Genomic DNA, 17298 nt, shown 5'->3' on the forward strand with positions numbered 1-17298 from the left:
TTAGCAAGGTTAGATCTCATGGTATACAGGGAGAACTAGCCATTTGGATACAGAACTGGCTCAAAGGTAGAAGACAGAGGGTGGTGGTGGAGGGTTGTTTTTCAGACTGGAGTGCCACAGGGATCGGTGCTAGGTCCTCTACTTTTTGTCATTTACATAAATGATTTGGATGTGAGCATAAGCGGTATAGTTAGTAAGTTTGCAGATGACACCAAAATTGAAGGTGTAGTGGACAATGAAGAGGGTTACCTCAGATTACAACAGGATCTGGACCAGATGGGCCAATGGGCTGAGAAGTGGCAAATGGAGTTTAATTCAGATAAATGTGAGGTGCCGCATTTTGGGAAAGTAAATCTTAGCAGGACTCATACACTTAATGGTAAGGTCCTAGGGAGTGTTGCTGAACAAAGAGATCTTGGAGTGCAGGTTCATAGCTCCTTAAAAGTGGAGTCGCAGGTAGATAGCATAGTGAAGAAAGTGTTTTTTATGCTTTCCTTTATTGGTCAGAGTATTGAGAAAAGGAGTTGGGAGGTTATGTTGTGGCTGTACAGGACATTGGTTAGGCCACTGTTGGAATATTGCGTGCAATTCTGGTCTCCTTCCTATCGGAAAGATGTTGTGAAACTTGAAAGGGTTCAGAAAAGATTTACAAGGATGTTGCCAGGGTTGGAGGATTGGAGCTACAGGGAGAGGCTGGACAGGCTGGGGCTGTTTTTCCTGGAGCTTTGGAGGCTGAGGGGTGACCTTATAGAGGTTTATAGACCTTATAAAGGATAAATAGGCAAAGTCTTTTCCCTGGGGTCAGGGAGTCCAGAACTAGAGGGTATTGGTTTAGGCTGAGAGGGGAATGATATAAAACAGACCTAAGGGGCAGGGTTTTCACACAGAGGATGAAACGTGTATGGAATGAGCTGCCAGAGGAAGCGGTGGAGGCTGGTACAATTACAGCATTTAAAAGGCATCTGGATGGGTATATGAATAGGAAGGGTTTGGAGGGATATGGGCCGGGTGCTGGCAGGTGGGACTAGATTGGATTGGGATAGCTGGTTGGTATGGACGGGTTGAACCAAAGGGTCTGTTTCCATGCTGTACATCTCTATGACTCTGATTTCAGTTTCTCTGTGTTGAACTGTCATTAGTCCACCCGTTTCACTGACCTGTCTACATCTGCGATTTTTGAGAAGATTTGTAGTTTAGGTTGAGGATTGGGTTGTAGGTTTGCTCGCTGAGCTGGAAGGTTTGTTCTCAGATGTTTCGTCACCACGCTAGGTAACATCGTCAGTCAGCCTCCGGTGAAGTATATTCAGGGTGGGTGTCATCATTTCCGCTTTCTTTCCCCAGCGATTGGTAAACGGGGTCCAAATCGATGTGTTTATCGATGGAGTTACTTGCAAGAGCTGTAACAAGCAATACGTTGGACAGACAGACAGACAGGCAGGCAGGAAACTATCCACCAGCTTACACAAGCACCAACTAGCCACCAAAAGGCCTGACCCACTACCACTGGTATCCTTACACACAGACAATGAAGGACACCACTTTGATTGGGACATCCTAGGCCAGGCTAAACAGAGACACACACGGCAATTCCTAGAGGCCTGGCATTCAAACCAGAACTCCATCAATAAACCCATCGATTTGGACTCCATTTACCACCCTCTGTGAAACAGAACTGGAAATGAAATCGGCAACCCTTAATGGTCCAAAACATAAATAGAAAGGAGGGCATACCACCAGCGCTTCACCGGAGGCTCACTGATGATGTTACCTCATGTGCTGATGAAACGTCTGAAAACAAACCTTGCTACTCAGTGAGCAAATGTACAACCTCGTCTATGTTTGTTTGAAGTTCTACACTGTCCTCACCGTTCAGTGTTTGAGCTTTGTATCATATAGCCGTAGAGTCCCACACAGCACAGAAACAGACCGTTCGGCCCGACCAGGTCATCCTGAATGTAATTCCAAACGAAACTAGTCCCATCTGCCTGTTCCTGGCCCAGATCCCTCCAAACCTTTCCCGTTCACGTACTTACCCAAATGCCTTTCAAACATTGTCACTGCCACCTCAGGAAGCTCATGAGCCACCCACTGTTTTAAAAAAAAAACAAAAATTGCCCCCTTGTCTTTTTTAAAATATCTCTCCTCTCCTCTTAAACCTGTGGATGATATTTTTAATCTTTAGAAATTGATCCCTGTGCATCAAGATCGAGGGCATTAATATACGAGAGGAGAAAGGTCCCATGGACTGCTGGGAAATTTCAGTGTGAACCTTTCGTCATCAGCTCCCACTGTTTGCTGTCACTAGGCCAGTTTAGCATCACCTTGCTACTGTCTGCCTTATTCCACGAACTGTAACTTTGCTCATAAGTCTATTGTGCAGCGATGCATCAAGTGCTTTTCGGAAGCCACTCAGAAAGCATTACCTTCTTCAGTCATCTGTTACTTAGAAAAGCAAACTTACTGGAGTCTTTTTCTTAATACGATCAGCACAGACCAGTTGGCCTGTTTCTATGCTGTAAAATGTGTAAATGACGAGCAGTTCGTGCTGTTGTGGTACAGCAGTCGGATTGACTTCCAATTTGACTTGGCAAACTGCCCGTGTCCTGTCTCTTGTCAAGTCCTGTTCCTTCATCTTGTCGTCCACACCGCCTCCCTTCTGCTGCCCTCCTCTGGCTAACACACTTTGCAAGACTTGGATTTGCAGACTCTGCGGCTTGCTTTCGGATGCTTTGACGAGGCCCTTCTGTTTGGTCTGGCAAGCGGTTTTCCTCTCTGCCACGTTAGAGCAAGGAGCCTGAAAGACCCTGCCCAGAAATAGGACTGTGGGAGCAACCCCTCCCCAGGGACTGCAATCGCGCAGATAGCCCAGTACCACGTGGTTGGTCAGGGGTGAGAACACGCCGTTCCTCTGTCATCTCCTGCAACCCTACAACTTTCCAGTATCTCTGAGCTGCTGTGTTTCCGGCCTGCAGCACACCCAGAGCTGCTGCTCCAGTGATGGCCAGGCCTTTAGATGCCTGAGCCCTAAACTCTGGTATTCCCTGCTTAACACCTTTTGCCTCTGTCTGCTTTGACAAAATGCTCCTTCAAATCTGTCCCTTTTACTGAGCGTTCAGGCAGCTGCCTTCATATCCCTCGTCAAATTGCATTTGACCGTTCGGACAAAACACCTTGGGATGTTTGATTCTGTTAAAAGTGCGCGGTTGCCTTCAAGTGACTTTGCAGCTAATTTGTAATATTGCTCTCTTTCTCTCAGGACTCTTTGTGACTCTGTCGCTTCAACATGTCGTTCCAAACGTGTGGGCCCAACGAGGCCATGGTTGTTTCAGGTATGTGGATGTTGCTTTCCCCTTCGGTTGTGTTCTGCATATCCAGTCCACCTCGCGTAGGGATTGCTGGCCTGTGCTCCGCGGAAATGTGATGTCTCCAGCCGTCCTCATCCCCAGGCTTATTCTTGGACCCTGCGAGACCACGTCTCGTTCATCAAAGGCTCCAGACAGGCAGAAGAAGAATATGCTTTTTTAAAGCCCACTCCTCAACACCAGGCGATCCCAAAACACTTTGTAAACTGTGGATTACAGTTTGTGCTGACTGCGTGCAGTTTTGGTCTCCTTATCTCAGCAAGGGTGTGATTGGCAGAGATAGATTGCAATAGGGATTCACCAGACTTGTTCCCAGGATGGTGGGACTGAAGACCAAATTAGAAGTTACAGGCCCAGTTTGTCTCGAGTCTCAAAGAATGAAAGGTGGTCTCATTGAAACGGACAAAATGCTTTACAGGATAGACAGAGTAAACGTGGTTAAGATGTTTGCTGGAGTCTAGAGCTAGAGGTCACAATTTTAAAAGGAGGAGGGTGCCGCTTGGATTGCTATGAGATGTTTCTTTATGTCAAAGTCATTAATCTTCGGAATTCTCTACCACAGAGGGATGTGGAAGCTTAGTCTTTGAGTGCATTTAATATAGAGGTTGATAGATTTCTGGGGACAGGGTAGACTGGCAGGAGGCTGGAAGAACACAGCAAGCCAGGCAGCATCAGGAGGTGGAGAAGCCGACGTTTCGAGTAGGAAGGGTTAGACCTGGAACGTTGACGTCTCTGCCTTCTGACGCCGCCTGGCTTGCTGTATTCTTCCAGCCTCCTGCCTGTCTCCCTTGGATTCCAGCATCAATGGGGTTTTTTTTGTCTCTAACCAATGTTCTGGGGACAGGTTGGATAGCCGACGTTGAGGTCTTCAATCAACAATGTTTATATTGAATGGGGGGGGGCAGGTTCAATGGGCTGAATGGCCTCCACCTGTTCCTGTGCTTGAAGAGTTGTCACTGTTGTAAGGCCCCACCAGTAGCAATAAATTAATAACCGCGTCATTCATTTGTCTTGACTTGTTCAAGGAATACATGTTGGTTCAGAAACCTGGAGGATCTCTCTTCCCACCCCCAGTAATTCCCTGTGGGATCTTTCTATCCAACGTTAAAGGGCAGGCAGGGCCTTGGCTGAACTAGGGTTTGCTCCTGAGGTGTGTGGTGCCTCCCGTGTGCCGCACCGGTTGAGTTAAACGTCTGGAGTGGAAGCCAAACCCACATTCCATTCCCTGAGTTGCAGGAGGGGAGCCAGGGGTCACAGTTGCTGGTGACCCTTCGTCCTGGGCTGACTGACGAGGAGCAGAGGTCACGGGAGTGCACAGGGTGATCCTTGGTCAGGGAGCGGTTCTGTTTCTCCTCCCAGTTTGTGAACAGTCTCTCCTCCTTGGGACTGGGCCTCTATCACTGAGCGGCTGAGAGTTTATTGGGGATTACTGCAGCACTAACCGCCCCCACTTCCTGTTTATATTGGCATGGTTACAGTCGAGTTTGGCTCTTTAATTGGTGCATCTTGTATTTCTCACGCTTCTCGCTCGCTGCTCATCTCTTAACCTGCGTGCCAGACCTCCCTTGGCTTCCAGATTTTGCAGACCTTCAGTTTGAAAATTCTCTTGCGTAACTTTGTCATCCTCCAACCTCTCTTTGTAAACTCCTCCAGCCCTTCAACCCCTCAGATCACCGCCATTCTCCAGCTTTGACCCCACTGTGACCACAGCGAGAGCTGCTTTCGAGTTCCCTGCCACTACACTGTCTTTCTTTAAAACATCCCTTACTACCTTTTAGCTGCTGTAATAGCTCCTTATACAGGCCAGTCGTTAACGTTGTTTAATAAATGGCATCATAATGTGCCTGAAGGGTTGTCAGAGAAATTGTTTATTATTAGTGTACCCGTGTGCATACTTGTATATGCAGTTGTGGCGAGTTGGAGCGTTTGAATGAAGCTTGAGATCCTGCCCACGTGAACCTTTGCTGAGCACTCTCCCATCAAGCTGGCAAATTCTATGTATAATTTGGGAAAACAATAACCCTGCAGCGGTGTCCTTTAACATCAGAAGGAATGGTTGAAAATCGTGCATATGTACAACACCGTTCCCTGTTTCAGGATGTCGTAAAGAGCATCGCAGCCACCTTGTGGAGTTCGGTGACGGCTGCAAGGTGGGCAGATTGCCAGCCGGTGCCCAGACAGAACCGTGCTCCTCTCCCGATAACCTGACTCGGTGGGGTTTTCGTTGAGCGGTAAATGTTTGTTTGGGACTCCACTTCAAAGTCGTGACCATGGCGTCTTTCACACCTGGGAGGTTCCTTGGTTCAACTTGTCTCCACCCCCCCCAAGTGACTGTGCTGGGCAGGAGGGGAGAATGCCTGACAGGTTAGTTAAGCAGCCAGGTCATAGAGATGTACAGAATGTCATCGGTCCAACTCATCCATGCCGACCAGATATCCCAACCTCGTATAGTTCCAGCACCCGGCCCATATCCCTCCAAACTCTTCCTATTCATATACCCATCCAGATGTCTTTTAAATGCTGTAATTGTACCAGCCTCCCCCACTTTCTCTGGCAGCTCATTCCATACACACACCACCCTCTGCGTGAAAACGTTGCCCCTTTGGTCCCTTTTAAATCATTCACCTCTCATGTTGCACCCTCTCATTTGAGTCTCCCCTAACCTGGGATATTTACCCTATCCATGCCCCTCATGATTTTATAAACCTCTATAAGGTCACCCCTCAGCCTCTGACACTCTTGGGGAAACAACCCCAGCCTGTTCAGCCTCTCCCTATAGCTCAAACCCTCCAACCCTGGCAACATCCTTGTAAATCTTTGCTGAATCCCTTCAAGTCCGTTAGTCAACTGGGTCGTGCAGGTTAAGATTAGAGTGGCGCTGGAAAAGCACAGCAGGTCAGGCAGCATCCAAGGAGCAGGAAAATCAAAGTTCCCTTCATTAGGAATGCTGCCTGACCTGCCGTGCTTTTCCAGCACCACTCTAATCTTGACTCCCATCTCCAGCATCTGCAGTCCCCACTTTGACCTTGGTTGTGCACGTTATTCAACTCCAAGTCCTGTCCGAGCTTGCTCTGGGTGCATGTGGCCTACCATGGGGAGAAAGAGCCTGGGCGTCACCCGTCATTCACTTTGAGGTGTTGAGAATCTAATTGCGGCGTTCCTTTGGGGTTTCTGGAGCTGTGTGACTGCATCTGCATTTCTGAAATCAATCTCTCTGCTCGTGAGATTAATATTGCTGAGCCATTGCAGGGAGAGAAAAAGATAGGTAGAGGTTAACTAGTGCAGGAGTTGAGTGGCTGAATACAGTATAGCTTGGTAAAGTGTCTTTTAAGAGTTAAAAGATCAGTTTGTCTAATTCTTTGACGTGCCCCAAAATAGATCAGGAGCAGTTAGTGTTAAGTGAGATCCTTGGAAATGCAAGAGCAGCTTTGATGATTAGATTCCCTACAGCGTGGAAACAGGCCCTTCGGTCCAACAAGTACAGACTGACCCTCCAAAGAGTAACCCACCCAGACCCATTTCCCTCCGACTAATGCACATAACACTACGGGCAATTTAGCATGGCCAATTCACCTGGCCTGCACATCTTTGGACTGTGGGAGGAAACCCATGCAGACACGGGGAGAATGTGCAAACTCCACACAGTCACCCAAGGCTGGAATTGAACCCGGGACCCTGGTGCTATGAGGCAGCAGTGCTAACCACTGAGCCACCGTGCCACCCGAGGTTTCCCGCCTGTGGCTTCCCTCGTCACTCTTACTTGACAATTCAAGCCCTTTGAGCCAGGTTGATGCTGACAAGGTTTGAAAATGCCAAGCTGTAACTCAGACGTGCAATGTCCACAGCATGGGAACGGTTCTGAGTGCGTGCTCAGGGATTTGCACTGAGCTATAATTACTCGGTTCTGAACTCCCACTGTGTCAGAAACCAGCGGAAGTGGTGAAGTCAGAATGATTCCAGTCTCCAGCCTTGCAAACCTCTGAAAGCCAGGAGCCAAAATAACTCTGAGGGCTGCTCTCGGTAACTTGTGAGCCGCTTTTTCATTCTCACTAATGCATTTTTTTTTGGAGGTAATCAGTGTTAATTGCAGTAGGATCCACTACCCTTTTTCCAGAGATGATAGCTCCTGAAGTTAGGCAGCTTGCGATTAAAGATTACAGGTTGATTTTCAAGGATTTCATTGTTTCCGTGATGCTGGATGATCGTGTTTTCCAGTTGGCTGGGTGTTCCTTTGTTGGTCGGTAGAAAACTGCTTTGTCTCCTTCTGAGTCTTCCCCTCCACCCTATGCCCCTACCCCCCCCCCCCCCCCACCCCCCCCCCCCCCCATGTTACAGTCCCCGCATCGAAATCCTCTTCCAGCTTCCTCCTCCTCCCTCGCACCTCTTGCGGTTGCTTTCTCCCTTTAACTCTGCGATCTGCCTCTACTGTTCGCAAGTCAAAGCTTTTCACTGTGCCTCGATACATGTGACAATAAATTCAATTCCAACCCTTTAGCTTCAGAACATAGAACATTACAGCGCAGTACAGGCCCTTCGGCCCTCAATGTTGCACTGCCCTGTGAAACCAATCTGAAGCCCATCTAACCTACACTGTTCCATTCTCCTCCACATGCCTATCCAATGACTATTTAATTTCCTGTAAAGTTGGCAAATCTTTGGCAGTGCATCCTATGCTCCTACTACTCTCTGAGTAAAGAAACTACCTCTGACATCTGTCCTATATCTATCACTCCTCCATTTAGAGTTATGCCCCCTTGTGCTAGCCATCACCATCTGAAGAAAAAGGCTCTCCCTGTCCACCCCCTCTAACCCTCTGATTATCTTATATGTCTCTATTAAGTCAACCCTCAACCTTTTTCTCTCCAATGAAAACAGCCTCAAGTCCCTCAGCCTTTCCTCATCAGGACTTCCCTTCACACCAGGCAACATCCTGGTAAATCTCCTCTGAACCCTTTCCAAAGCTTCCACATCCTTCCTATAATGCAGTGACCAGAACTGTACGTAACTCAAGTGCGGCCACACCAGAGTTTTGTACAGCTGCAACATGACCTCGTGGCTCCAAAACTCGATCCCTCTACCAGTAAAAGCTAACAGACCGTATGCTGCCTTATCAACCTGGGTGGCAACTTTCAGGGGTCTATGTACATGGGCACCGAGATCTCTCTGCTCACCTACGCTTACCAAGCGCCCAGTGTTCTGCATTTCTGTTACTCCTTCCAAAGTGAATCACCCTACACATTTCTGCATTAAACTCCAACTTCATTCCCCCTTTTTCCTGCAAGTCTGTGCCAGCCGCGGTAGAAAGCAGCCATCTCGATCCCCCTGACAACACCAACATCCAGGCCAAAGACAGCTGCTTTACGTCCAGCATGCAGTAAGTGTGCCAGCCCCCTTCACAGAACGTCGTGAAATGGAGCAGGAAAACGTATGCAGGCTCTGCCACAATCCTGACTAAGCCTATGTGTTGCATTTTGGTAAAATAAACAAGAGCAGAACTTAGATTAGATTAGATTACTTACAGTGTGGAAACAGGCCCTTCGGCCCAACAAGTCCACACCGACCCGCCGAAGCGCAACCCACCCATACCCCTACATTTACCCCTTTACCTAACACTACGGGCAATTTAGCATGGCCAATTCACCTGACCCACACATCTTTGGACTGTGGGAGGAAACCGGAGCACCCGGAGGAAACCCACGCAGACACGGGGAGAATGTGCAAACTCCACATAGTCAGTCACCTGAGGTGGGAATTGAACCCGGGTCTCTGGCGCTGTAAGGCAGCAGTGCTAACCACTGTGCCACCGTGCTGCCCACAACTAATGGTCAGGCTTGCCTCCATTGCTCACACGTTTTGAGTATCGCAGTTGGGGGAGTGTGGCACTGGAAAAGCACAGCAGGTCAGGCAGCATCCGAGGAGCAGGAGAATGGATGTTTCGGACATAAGCCGTTCATTGGAAATCATATCCTTTTGCGCGAAATGTCAACTCCTCTGCTCCTCGGATGCTGCCTGACCGGCTGTGTTTTTCCACACTCTTGACTCTGATCTCCAGCATCTGCAGTCCTCACTTTCTCCGAGGTCATCATGTTGAGATTATGCAGGACATTGGTGAGGACTTTTCTCGAGTATGGTGTGAGCTTTGGTCTCCCACTTACCAGAAGGGTATCATTCAGCTGGAAAGGGTTCAGAAGACAATTGTTGAAAATGTGTTGCTGGTTAAAGCGCAGCAGGTCAGGCAGCATCCAAGGAATAGGAAATTCGACGTTTCGGGCATAAGCCCTTCATCAGGAATGATTTGTCAGAAGACAATTACCAGCATTGGAGGGTTTGAGTCATAAGGAGAGGCTGGACAGGCTGAGAAATTATTCACTGGAGTGGAGGAGTTTGAAGGGGTGATCTTATAAAGATTGATAAAATCACGAGGGGCATAGATAAGGTGAATAGCGGAAGTCTCTTCCCTAAGGTGGGGAAGTTGAAAACTAGGGGACATATGTTAAAGACGAGAGGAGAAAGATTTAAAAAGGACATGAGGGGCAATGTTTTTACACAGAGTGATTCGTGTGTGGAATGAACTGCTCGAGGATGTGGTCGATGCAGGCACAGTTACAACATTTAAAAGACATTTGAACAGTTAGGTGAATAGGAAATGTTCTGGGGCAGGTCGGTGGGGCTTGTTTAGTTTGGGAAGATGGTCAGTGTGGACTAGTTTGACAGAAAGATCTGCTTCTGTGGTGCATGACTGTCTGACCTAACTCCTATTGCCTAGTGACCGCTCAGTGGTTAGCACTGCTGCCTCACATCGCCAGGGACCCGGGTTCGATCCCAGCCTCGGGGCGACTGCCTGTGTGGAGTTTGCACGTTCTCCCCGTGTCTGCGCGGGTTTCCTCCCACAGTCGAAAGATGTGCAGGTCAGGGTGGATTGGCTGTGCTAAATGCTGGGTTACAGTGATAGGGAGGGTGGGGTGAGTCTGGGTGGGATGCTTTTTGGAGGGTCAGTGTAGACTGGATGGACTAAATGTCCCCTTTCCACACTGCAGAGATTCTGTGACAATTTATAAACCGTTGTGAGAAATGTGAAATCTTAATACGTTTACCGCCCAGGAGGAAGCTCCTCCACTCGCTGTCTCAAGGACAGTTAAAGATGGGTAATAACTCCTGGCTTAACATCTGTTCCCATGAGTAAACATATTAAATTATACTGCCTCTCGGCAAGAGAAACGCTCGCACCCTCAGCCTCCCAATGCTTTTCCCCACTCTCCGCATGATTAACCATTTCCATTTTAACACCAGTAATTGAGTCTGCTGCCTCCTCAGGAGCTGCAGTCCAGATCCTAACCACTCACTGCATTAAAAAATGCATTTCCCTGTGGCCACTTTAATCTTGTTACCATTTTCCGTAAGTCTATGCCCTTGTTCGCCAGTGGGAACAGTTGCTCTCTGTTGACCCTGTCTATTCCCCTCATGGTATTAAACATCTCTCTGTCAAATCCCCTCTCAACCTCCTTTACTCTGAAGAGTTCAACCCCAGCTTTTCCAATTTTTCCATATAATTGAAGTCTCCCAGTCGTGGAACCATTTTTAGTCATAGAGATGTGCAGCACAGAAACAGACCCTTCAGTCCAATTTGTGTTGGACCAGTTATCCCAACCCACTCTAGTCCCACCTGCCAGCACCCGGCCCATATCCCTCTGAATCCTTCCTATTCGTATACTCATCCAGATGCCTTTTAAATGCTGTAATTGTACCAGTCTCCACCACTTCCTCTGGCAGCTCATTCCAAACATGCACCATCCTCTGCGTGAAAAAGTTGCCCCTTAGGTCTCTTTTATATCTTTCCCCTCTCACCCTAAACCTATACCTTTAGTTCTGTACTCCCCGACCCCAGCTAAAAGACCTTGTCTATTCATCCTATCCCTGCCCCACATGATTTTATAACCCTCTGTAAGGTCACCCCTCAGCCTCTGACGCTCCAGGGAAAACAGCCCTGGCCTATTCAACCTTTCCCTGTAGCTCAAACCCTCCAACCCTGGCAACATCCTTGTAGATCTTTTCTGAGCCCTTTCAAGTTTCACAACACCGGAGACCAAAGTTGTACACAATATTCCAACAGTGGCCTAACCAATGTCCTGTACAGCCGCAACATGACCTCCCAACTCCTGTACTCAATACTATGACCAATAAAGGAAAGCATAGCAAACGCCGCCTTCACTATCCTATCTACCTGTGACTTCACTTTCAAGGAGCAATGAACCTGCACTCCAAGGTCTGTTTGTTCAGTTTATCTTTTCAACATTCTCCCCAAAACCTTCCCAAATGTTCTAATGTGTAGTGTCCAGAACAAGATGCAGTGCCTCAGTTGAGGCCAAATTAATTTTTTTTTTCAAAAGCTCGCTGTAAGCTCTTTGCTTTTGAATATCTATATATGGAGGGGTTGGTGAGCTCAGTTAACTGGATGGTGGGTTTGTGATGCAGATTGACACCAACAGCGAGGGCTTAATTCCTGCTATTCAGAGCCATTATTACACAAAGCGCACCCTATTTAAACCAACGGAATTCAGCACCCGAAGAGAGAACACCAAAACTCACCAATCGCTCGCTGCCTTTGAGTCCAATAATCCTGAACCCAACCAAATCCCCTCAAAACATATGAAGGACATAGCCCAGACCCTAATGTTTTCCTATTTTAAAGTGTCCAGCATTGCATTCCAGGTACAATTCAATTGGTCAAGCTGTCAGTCTTGAAGCAAAGCCTGCTTTATTCATATGCTGCAGTTAAGATACAACAGAATGAAGAATTGGAATAACATAGCTCTATTGAAAAACCTCACAGAATAATAATACTAAACAGTAACTGTTCCAATATAATAACATCCCATAAGTACACCCTTAGCAAAGGCAAATTCAGGGAGATGGATTGTCTCACATGTAATTCCAGCAGCAGGAAGAGAACCCCCAGTTTTTAGCTGGAACAGAGAGAGAGAGGGTAAGCAGCTTCCACAACTAGCTTCAAGGGCCCATCAGCAACTGCTACGGTTGGTTAAAACCTTTTTTTAAGAAGTCCTGGTTCCGTGGGAACTTGACCCCACCTGTTCAGGCTGCTTCTATTGTTCCAACTTTAAACAAAACCCAAGGCCTCGCAAGCTGTTTACTTTATTAGCTATGGAGCAGATTTTGCTTGACATTTCTATCCCAACCTTCATTTTTTAAAAATTCTTAATTTTAAAAAAATAGTATGGTCACAGAGAGCTACCCTATGGTCTGACAGAAGTGTAGCAACTTTACCTTCACTGTTTATAAAGCTCTGCATCCATGTCCCTCACTTGTCGCTATGCTGCATGTGGCAGGGGTTCTCCATAATTTGTGCACCAGGTACCATTGCCCTTGCATCCCCTTTAGAATGGTACCCCATGTTTTATATTGCCCTCACCTCGTTCTTCCTGGTACTGTATGTTAGTTCTCATGTCTCTGTATTAAATGTGTCTGCCCTTTCCACAATGCGATTGTATCCTCGCTGAGCTGGTTGCAGTTCTCCCTCAGGTATTAAAACCTGCATTTTCTTGAATTGCCACAATCATCCACAGCCAGTCGTTTTCTGTCCTGATTGAGAGAGTGGCATTCGCGCTCACTGAGTGAAGGGAAATATTCAGGTTTACACACACTCAGATGCCTCCCCTGTTGAACATGAGAAGCAGGAGTAGATAATTCAGCCCCTCCAACCTGCTTTGCCATTCGTTATGAATGATGGCTGATTTCATCTCGGCCTCAACTCCCCTCTCCTGCCCCGTGCTCCATAACGTGACAGCTGTCTCCCTCTTCCTCGAATTTCTTCAGTGCTGTGGCATCCACCGCACTCTGGGGTAGTGGAACCCACAGGTTCACAACCCTTCCAGAGAAGAAATTCCTCCTCGTCTCTCTTTTAAACCTGCTGCCCCGTACCCTAAAACTGTGACCTCTCGCTCTAGATTGACTCACAGTGGAGTGGGGGGGGGGCGGGGAGAAGCAGCATCCTCTTTATATCTACTTTGTCAACCCCACAATTGAGTCTCCCCTCATTCTAAGCTCTCTAGAGATTACAGGCCTGAACTGTTCATAAGACAAGCCCCTCAACTTTGGATACAGTGTCTTAAGCCTCTGTCACCTTGGAAGCTCAGCTCTCACATCATTTGCTTCTGTCCACACATCATTGACCGGTATTGCGCTGAAACACCATTGCATTTGGGGTGGCATGGTGGCTCAGTGGTTGGCACTATTGCCATGCAACACCAGGGACCCAGGTTTGATTCCAGCCTCGGGCGACTGTCTGTGTAGAGTTTGCATATTATCCCTTTGTCTGCGTGGGTTTCCTCCGGGTGCTCCGGTTTCCTCCCACCGTCCAAAGATGTGCCGGTTTGTTGTATTGGCCGTGCTAAATTGCCACATAGTGTTCAGAGATGTGTAGGTTAGGTGCATTAGTCAGGGGTAAATAAAAGATAATAAGGTTGGGGAGTGGGTCACTCTTCAGAGGGTCAGTGCGGACTTGTTGGGCCGAAGGGCCTGTTTCCATTGCAGGCTCCCTCCTTTCGGTTTTATTTCTGGGTTGCATAAGTTGCCCGGCTGGATTCCTGAGGCAGTCAGGATTTTCTCGTTTCTGATGTGCCAGCATATCTTCCCTGCTGTGCTACGCTGCCTTTTAATTCAAAATAAAAGCCTCTCGGGCAACGCTGAGGTCAGGAACAGGAGCAGCTCAGTGCTTGCAGCGAACCCTGGAAGCCTGTTGGATTTGTCTTTGGTAAGCAGGAATTTGTCATAACCGGTCTTACTGATCCCTTAGCTCCTTCTCAAAATAGAGCTTCTGAAGCAAGGATTCCGACAGCTCAGATGGAGGCTGTTCAGCCCATTGAGACTGTGCTGTTCCCAGGAAGACTTGTCCAGTGAGACCCATTCTTCCTCCAACGCCCTGTATGTGGTTGGGTTTTCTGAAGAATGTTTTGCTGAGTATCCTGAATATATAATCCACTGATGTACGGTGATATTCAGCTGATGGTGACCTTGGCTATGCAGTCATTTGGGCGCGTTTTGAATGTTCAGAGGAAAGTTGAAAGGTGGTGAGAATCAGTAAGTTTTGAGAGAATTTCAAAGCTGGTGTTGAAATTGAGAGAAGGTTTAATATGTTCTTAATTATGAATAGAATTTGTTTTTTGGCAGATTACACTGAACCGGTAGCAGTCAGGTCAGTTGCGGGATGGAAAACAATTCTCAAAACACCCAGGGGGCAGATGCGCGAGTTACGCTGAGCACGAGGGCAGATTCAGTTATAGCTTCCCGAAAGCAATTGGATAAGTTACTGCAAGGCGAGAGAGTTTCCAGGGGCAGAGAGAAATGAGGAAGGTGGTACGTTTAGTCGGATCGTTCTTTCCGAGAGCCATCACAGACCTGAGGGGCTGAACAGACTGCTGCACGGTGCTGACTGATGTGAAAGGCTGTGATTCAGAGTTGCCGTCAGATCCTGCTCTGCCCTCCTCCGGCACAGCCAGTACCACCCTCTGACGGCAGCTGAGTGGTGGCTGATTGGTCCGTTTAGCAGGCCAGCTGCCCTCACCCTGGCTGAAGTGTTGCCATCTGTTCTGTTTCAGGGTTCTGTCGGTCCCCACCGGTGATGATCGCTGGAGGGCGGGTTTTCGTATTGCCGTGCGTGCAGCAGATTGAGAGGTAACGAGAGACCCGGTGAGGGCAGTGTGTCCCGCAATCCACCACCACCACCACCACCACCCCACACACCCACCCAATCCCAGTACCCCAGGACTGGGTGGGGCCATGGGTCAGAAACTGTCTCCCTGCTTCCGCAATCCCCCCCCTCCATGGCTGGAACAGTGGGTCAGAAACTGTCTCTCCGTCCCTGGGACTGGGTGGGACAGTGGGTCAGAAACTGTCTGTCCGTCCCTGGGACTGGGTGGGACAGTGGGCCAGATACTGCCCCCTGCCCCCACCAGGGCTGGGTTGGGCAATGTATCAGATAGTTTTTCCCTCACCCCTGCCAATCTCTAGGATTGGGTGGGACCGCCAGTCTTTGGCTGAGTAAGGTGGGAGGGTGACAGGATTAGGATTTTCACCACATTTCCAACTGAATGTGTCAGTGCCCCTAGCCCCGGCAATCTGATCTCTCCCTCGAACAGATATTGCTTCTAACCTGCTCTGTGTCTCAGTTGTTCTCTCTCTCTCTCTATCTCTCTCTCTAGGATTTCCTTGAGCACTCTAACACTGAATGTGAAAAGCGAAAAGGTGTACACACGTCACGGTGTCCCGATCTCCGTCACAGGAATTGCTCAGGTACAGTGCTGCCCAGACTGCCCCTCAGAGTAAGGCTGCAGAGCTGTCTCACTTCACTCCTCAGTAAGACACCAGCCTGGACCAATGGAACACAATGACTGTGGCTCAATGACTGGGCTCCTTTAAAGGGAGGGCTGGTGTTTTGTGCGGGACGTGTATATGATATTAAATCAAATTGTTTGTCTTCTGCCTTCCTGGAGATAGTAATTCTCACTAGAAATTCAGATGAGCAACCATCATGGCCTTGAGTTATTCTACATCGACAGGCAGGACATGGGAAGAACACAGCAAGCCAGGCAGCAGCAGCAGGAGGTGGAGAAGTCAGTGTTTCTGGTTTTAGCCTTCTTCAGTCCTGGAAAAGGGTTACACCCGAAACGTCGACTTCTTCACCTCCTGATGCTGTCTGGCTTGCTGTGTTCTTCCCATGCCCTGTCTGTCCACTTTGGATTCCAGCATCTGCAGGTTTTTTTTTGTCTCTTGAGTTATTCTACCCCAATGTTTAATCTGTCGCTCTATCGAAGCAAAGATCAGTGGAATGGAAGACAGTTATTTGTTCAAAAGCACTTGCAAATGTGTGCAGTTCATATTTGTTTGTTTGTGATGTTTGTGGAAGGATGTTGGATTGAACTCTGTTCTACAGACCAGTGTCCTTGTGTTGGAAAGACTTAGAGATTTGCATCATAAATCCATAGCATAGAACAAACAATGGGTTTGTTATGACACGGGGTAAACCCTCCTGCTTAATTTAAACCAGCAACGCAGAAAAGATTTATCCTGTGCAGTAATCTGTAAAAATTCGAGAGGCCGAGATCTATTTAAAGTAAAAATTAACAATTTTATTTCTTAAGGTCTAATCGAGAATAATTAGACCTTAAAATTTACAAATCCTTCCTCTAAGCTATCTTTTACTTGCCCTTCTATAAGACTGGTCCGATAAAACCCCTGATTATGATTTACTGAAAAATTCCAATTTCAAAACCAGCCAGCTGTCGAAACTTCTCTTTGCACACCAGGCCAGTGTCGATGTTTTTATCTATGCAAACTCCTTCTTGAGACAGGTCCGTCTCAGTGAGTTCTGGCTAGCAGCCTACATCTGTTAGTCTTTTGGCAGTCCTCTCTCAACTGCTCAATTTTTCCCGGTCTTATACCCCTAAAGCATCGGATATTTTTCGTTGGTTTTTAACATTGTCAATATACTAAAATTCAAACCGGATCGGAATTTGGTATTTTTCAGGGGTAGTTTAAACCGATTGGCCGAATTTGAATTTGTTTTTGTCTCCAGGGCAACCAGCTACACTAGCTGCTGGCCCAAAACGTTATATGATACCTTGTTCAGAGCACTTGGTCCTGTCAGGTAGTTCTGCTAGCTTTTAACTCTCTTAAAGGTACAGTACACCACATCTTCATAACCGATTCCTTCTGGATTCTTCCTCTCTGCAGAAGCCAAATCTGCGCTGGCTCCCACCATCCCCTTGCAGCTTTTATAAGAATTTGTAAAAATCCTGGTACAAAATTAACGAGAGGAGCCTAGTTGGTGTTATGTTTAGCCCACCCGTGCAGACACGCTGCGATCTGTGTCCGGGGAGAGTGCATCATGAATTAAAGCCTTCTGGCCTAGAGATAGGGACAC

At 47.7% G+C, this 17298-nt stretch overlaps 1 protein-coding gene across 3 annotated transcripts in view; it reads left to right on the forward strand.

The window, feature by feature from the left end:
• LOC132832903 (flotillin-1-like) overlaps nucleotides 1-17298 on the forward strand; it is a 47035-nt gene that overhangs the window by 11057 nt on the left and 18680 nt on the right. For all 3 annotated transcript variants that reach the window (XM_060851136.1, XM_060851137.1, XM_060851138.1), the window contains exons 2-4: nucleotides 3257-3329; nucleotides 14975-15050; nucleotides 15578-15668. In XM_060851136.1, the coding sequence (XP_060707119.1) occupies nucleotides 3284-3329; nucleotides 14975-15050; nucleotides 15578-15668 (213 nt within the window). In that variant the 5' untranslated portion in view covers nucleotides 3257-3283. The remainder of the gene's footprint in view (nucleotides 1-3256; nucleotides 3330-14974; nucleotides 15051-15577; nucleotides 15669-17298) is intronic.

Source organism: Hemiscyllium ocellatum, chromosome 35 (assembly GCF_020745735.1).
Source record: "Hemiscyllium ocellatum isolate sHemOce1 chromosome 35, sHemOce1.pat.X.cur, whole genome shotgun sequence".
Taxonomy (NCBI): domain Eukaryota; kingdom Metazoa; phylum Chordata; class Chondrichthyes; order Orectolobiformes; family Hemiscylliidae; genus Hemiscyllium; species Hemiscyllium ocellatum.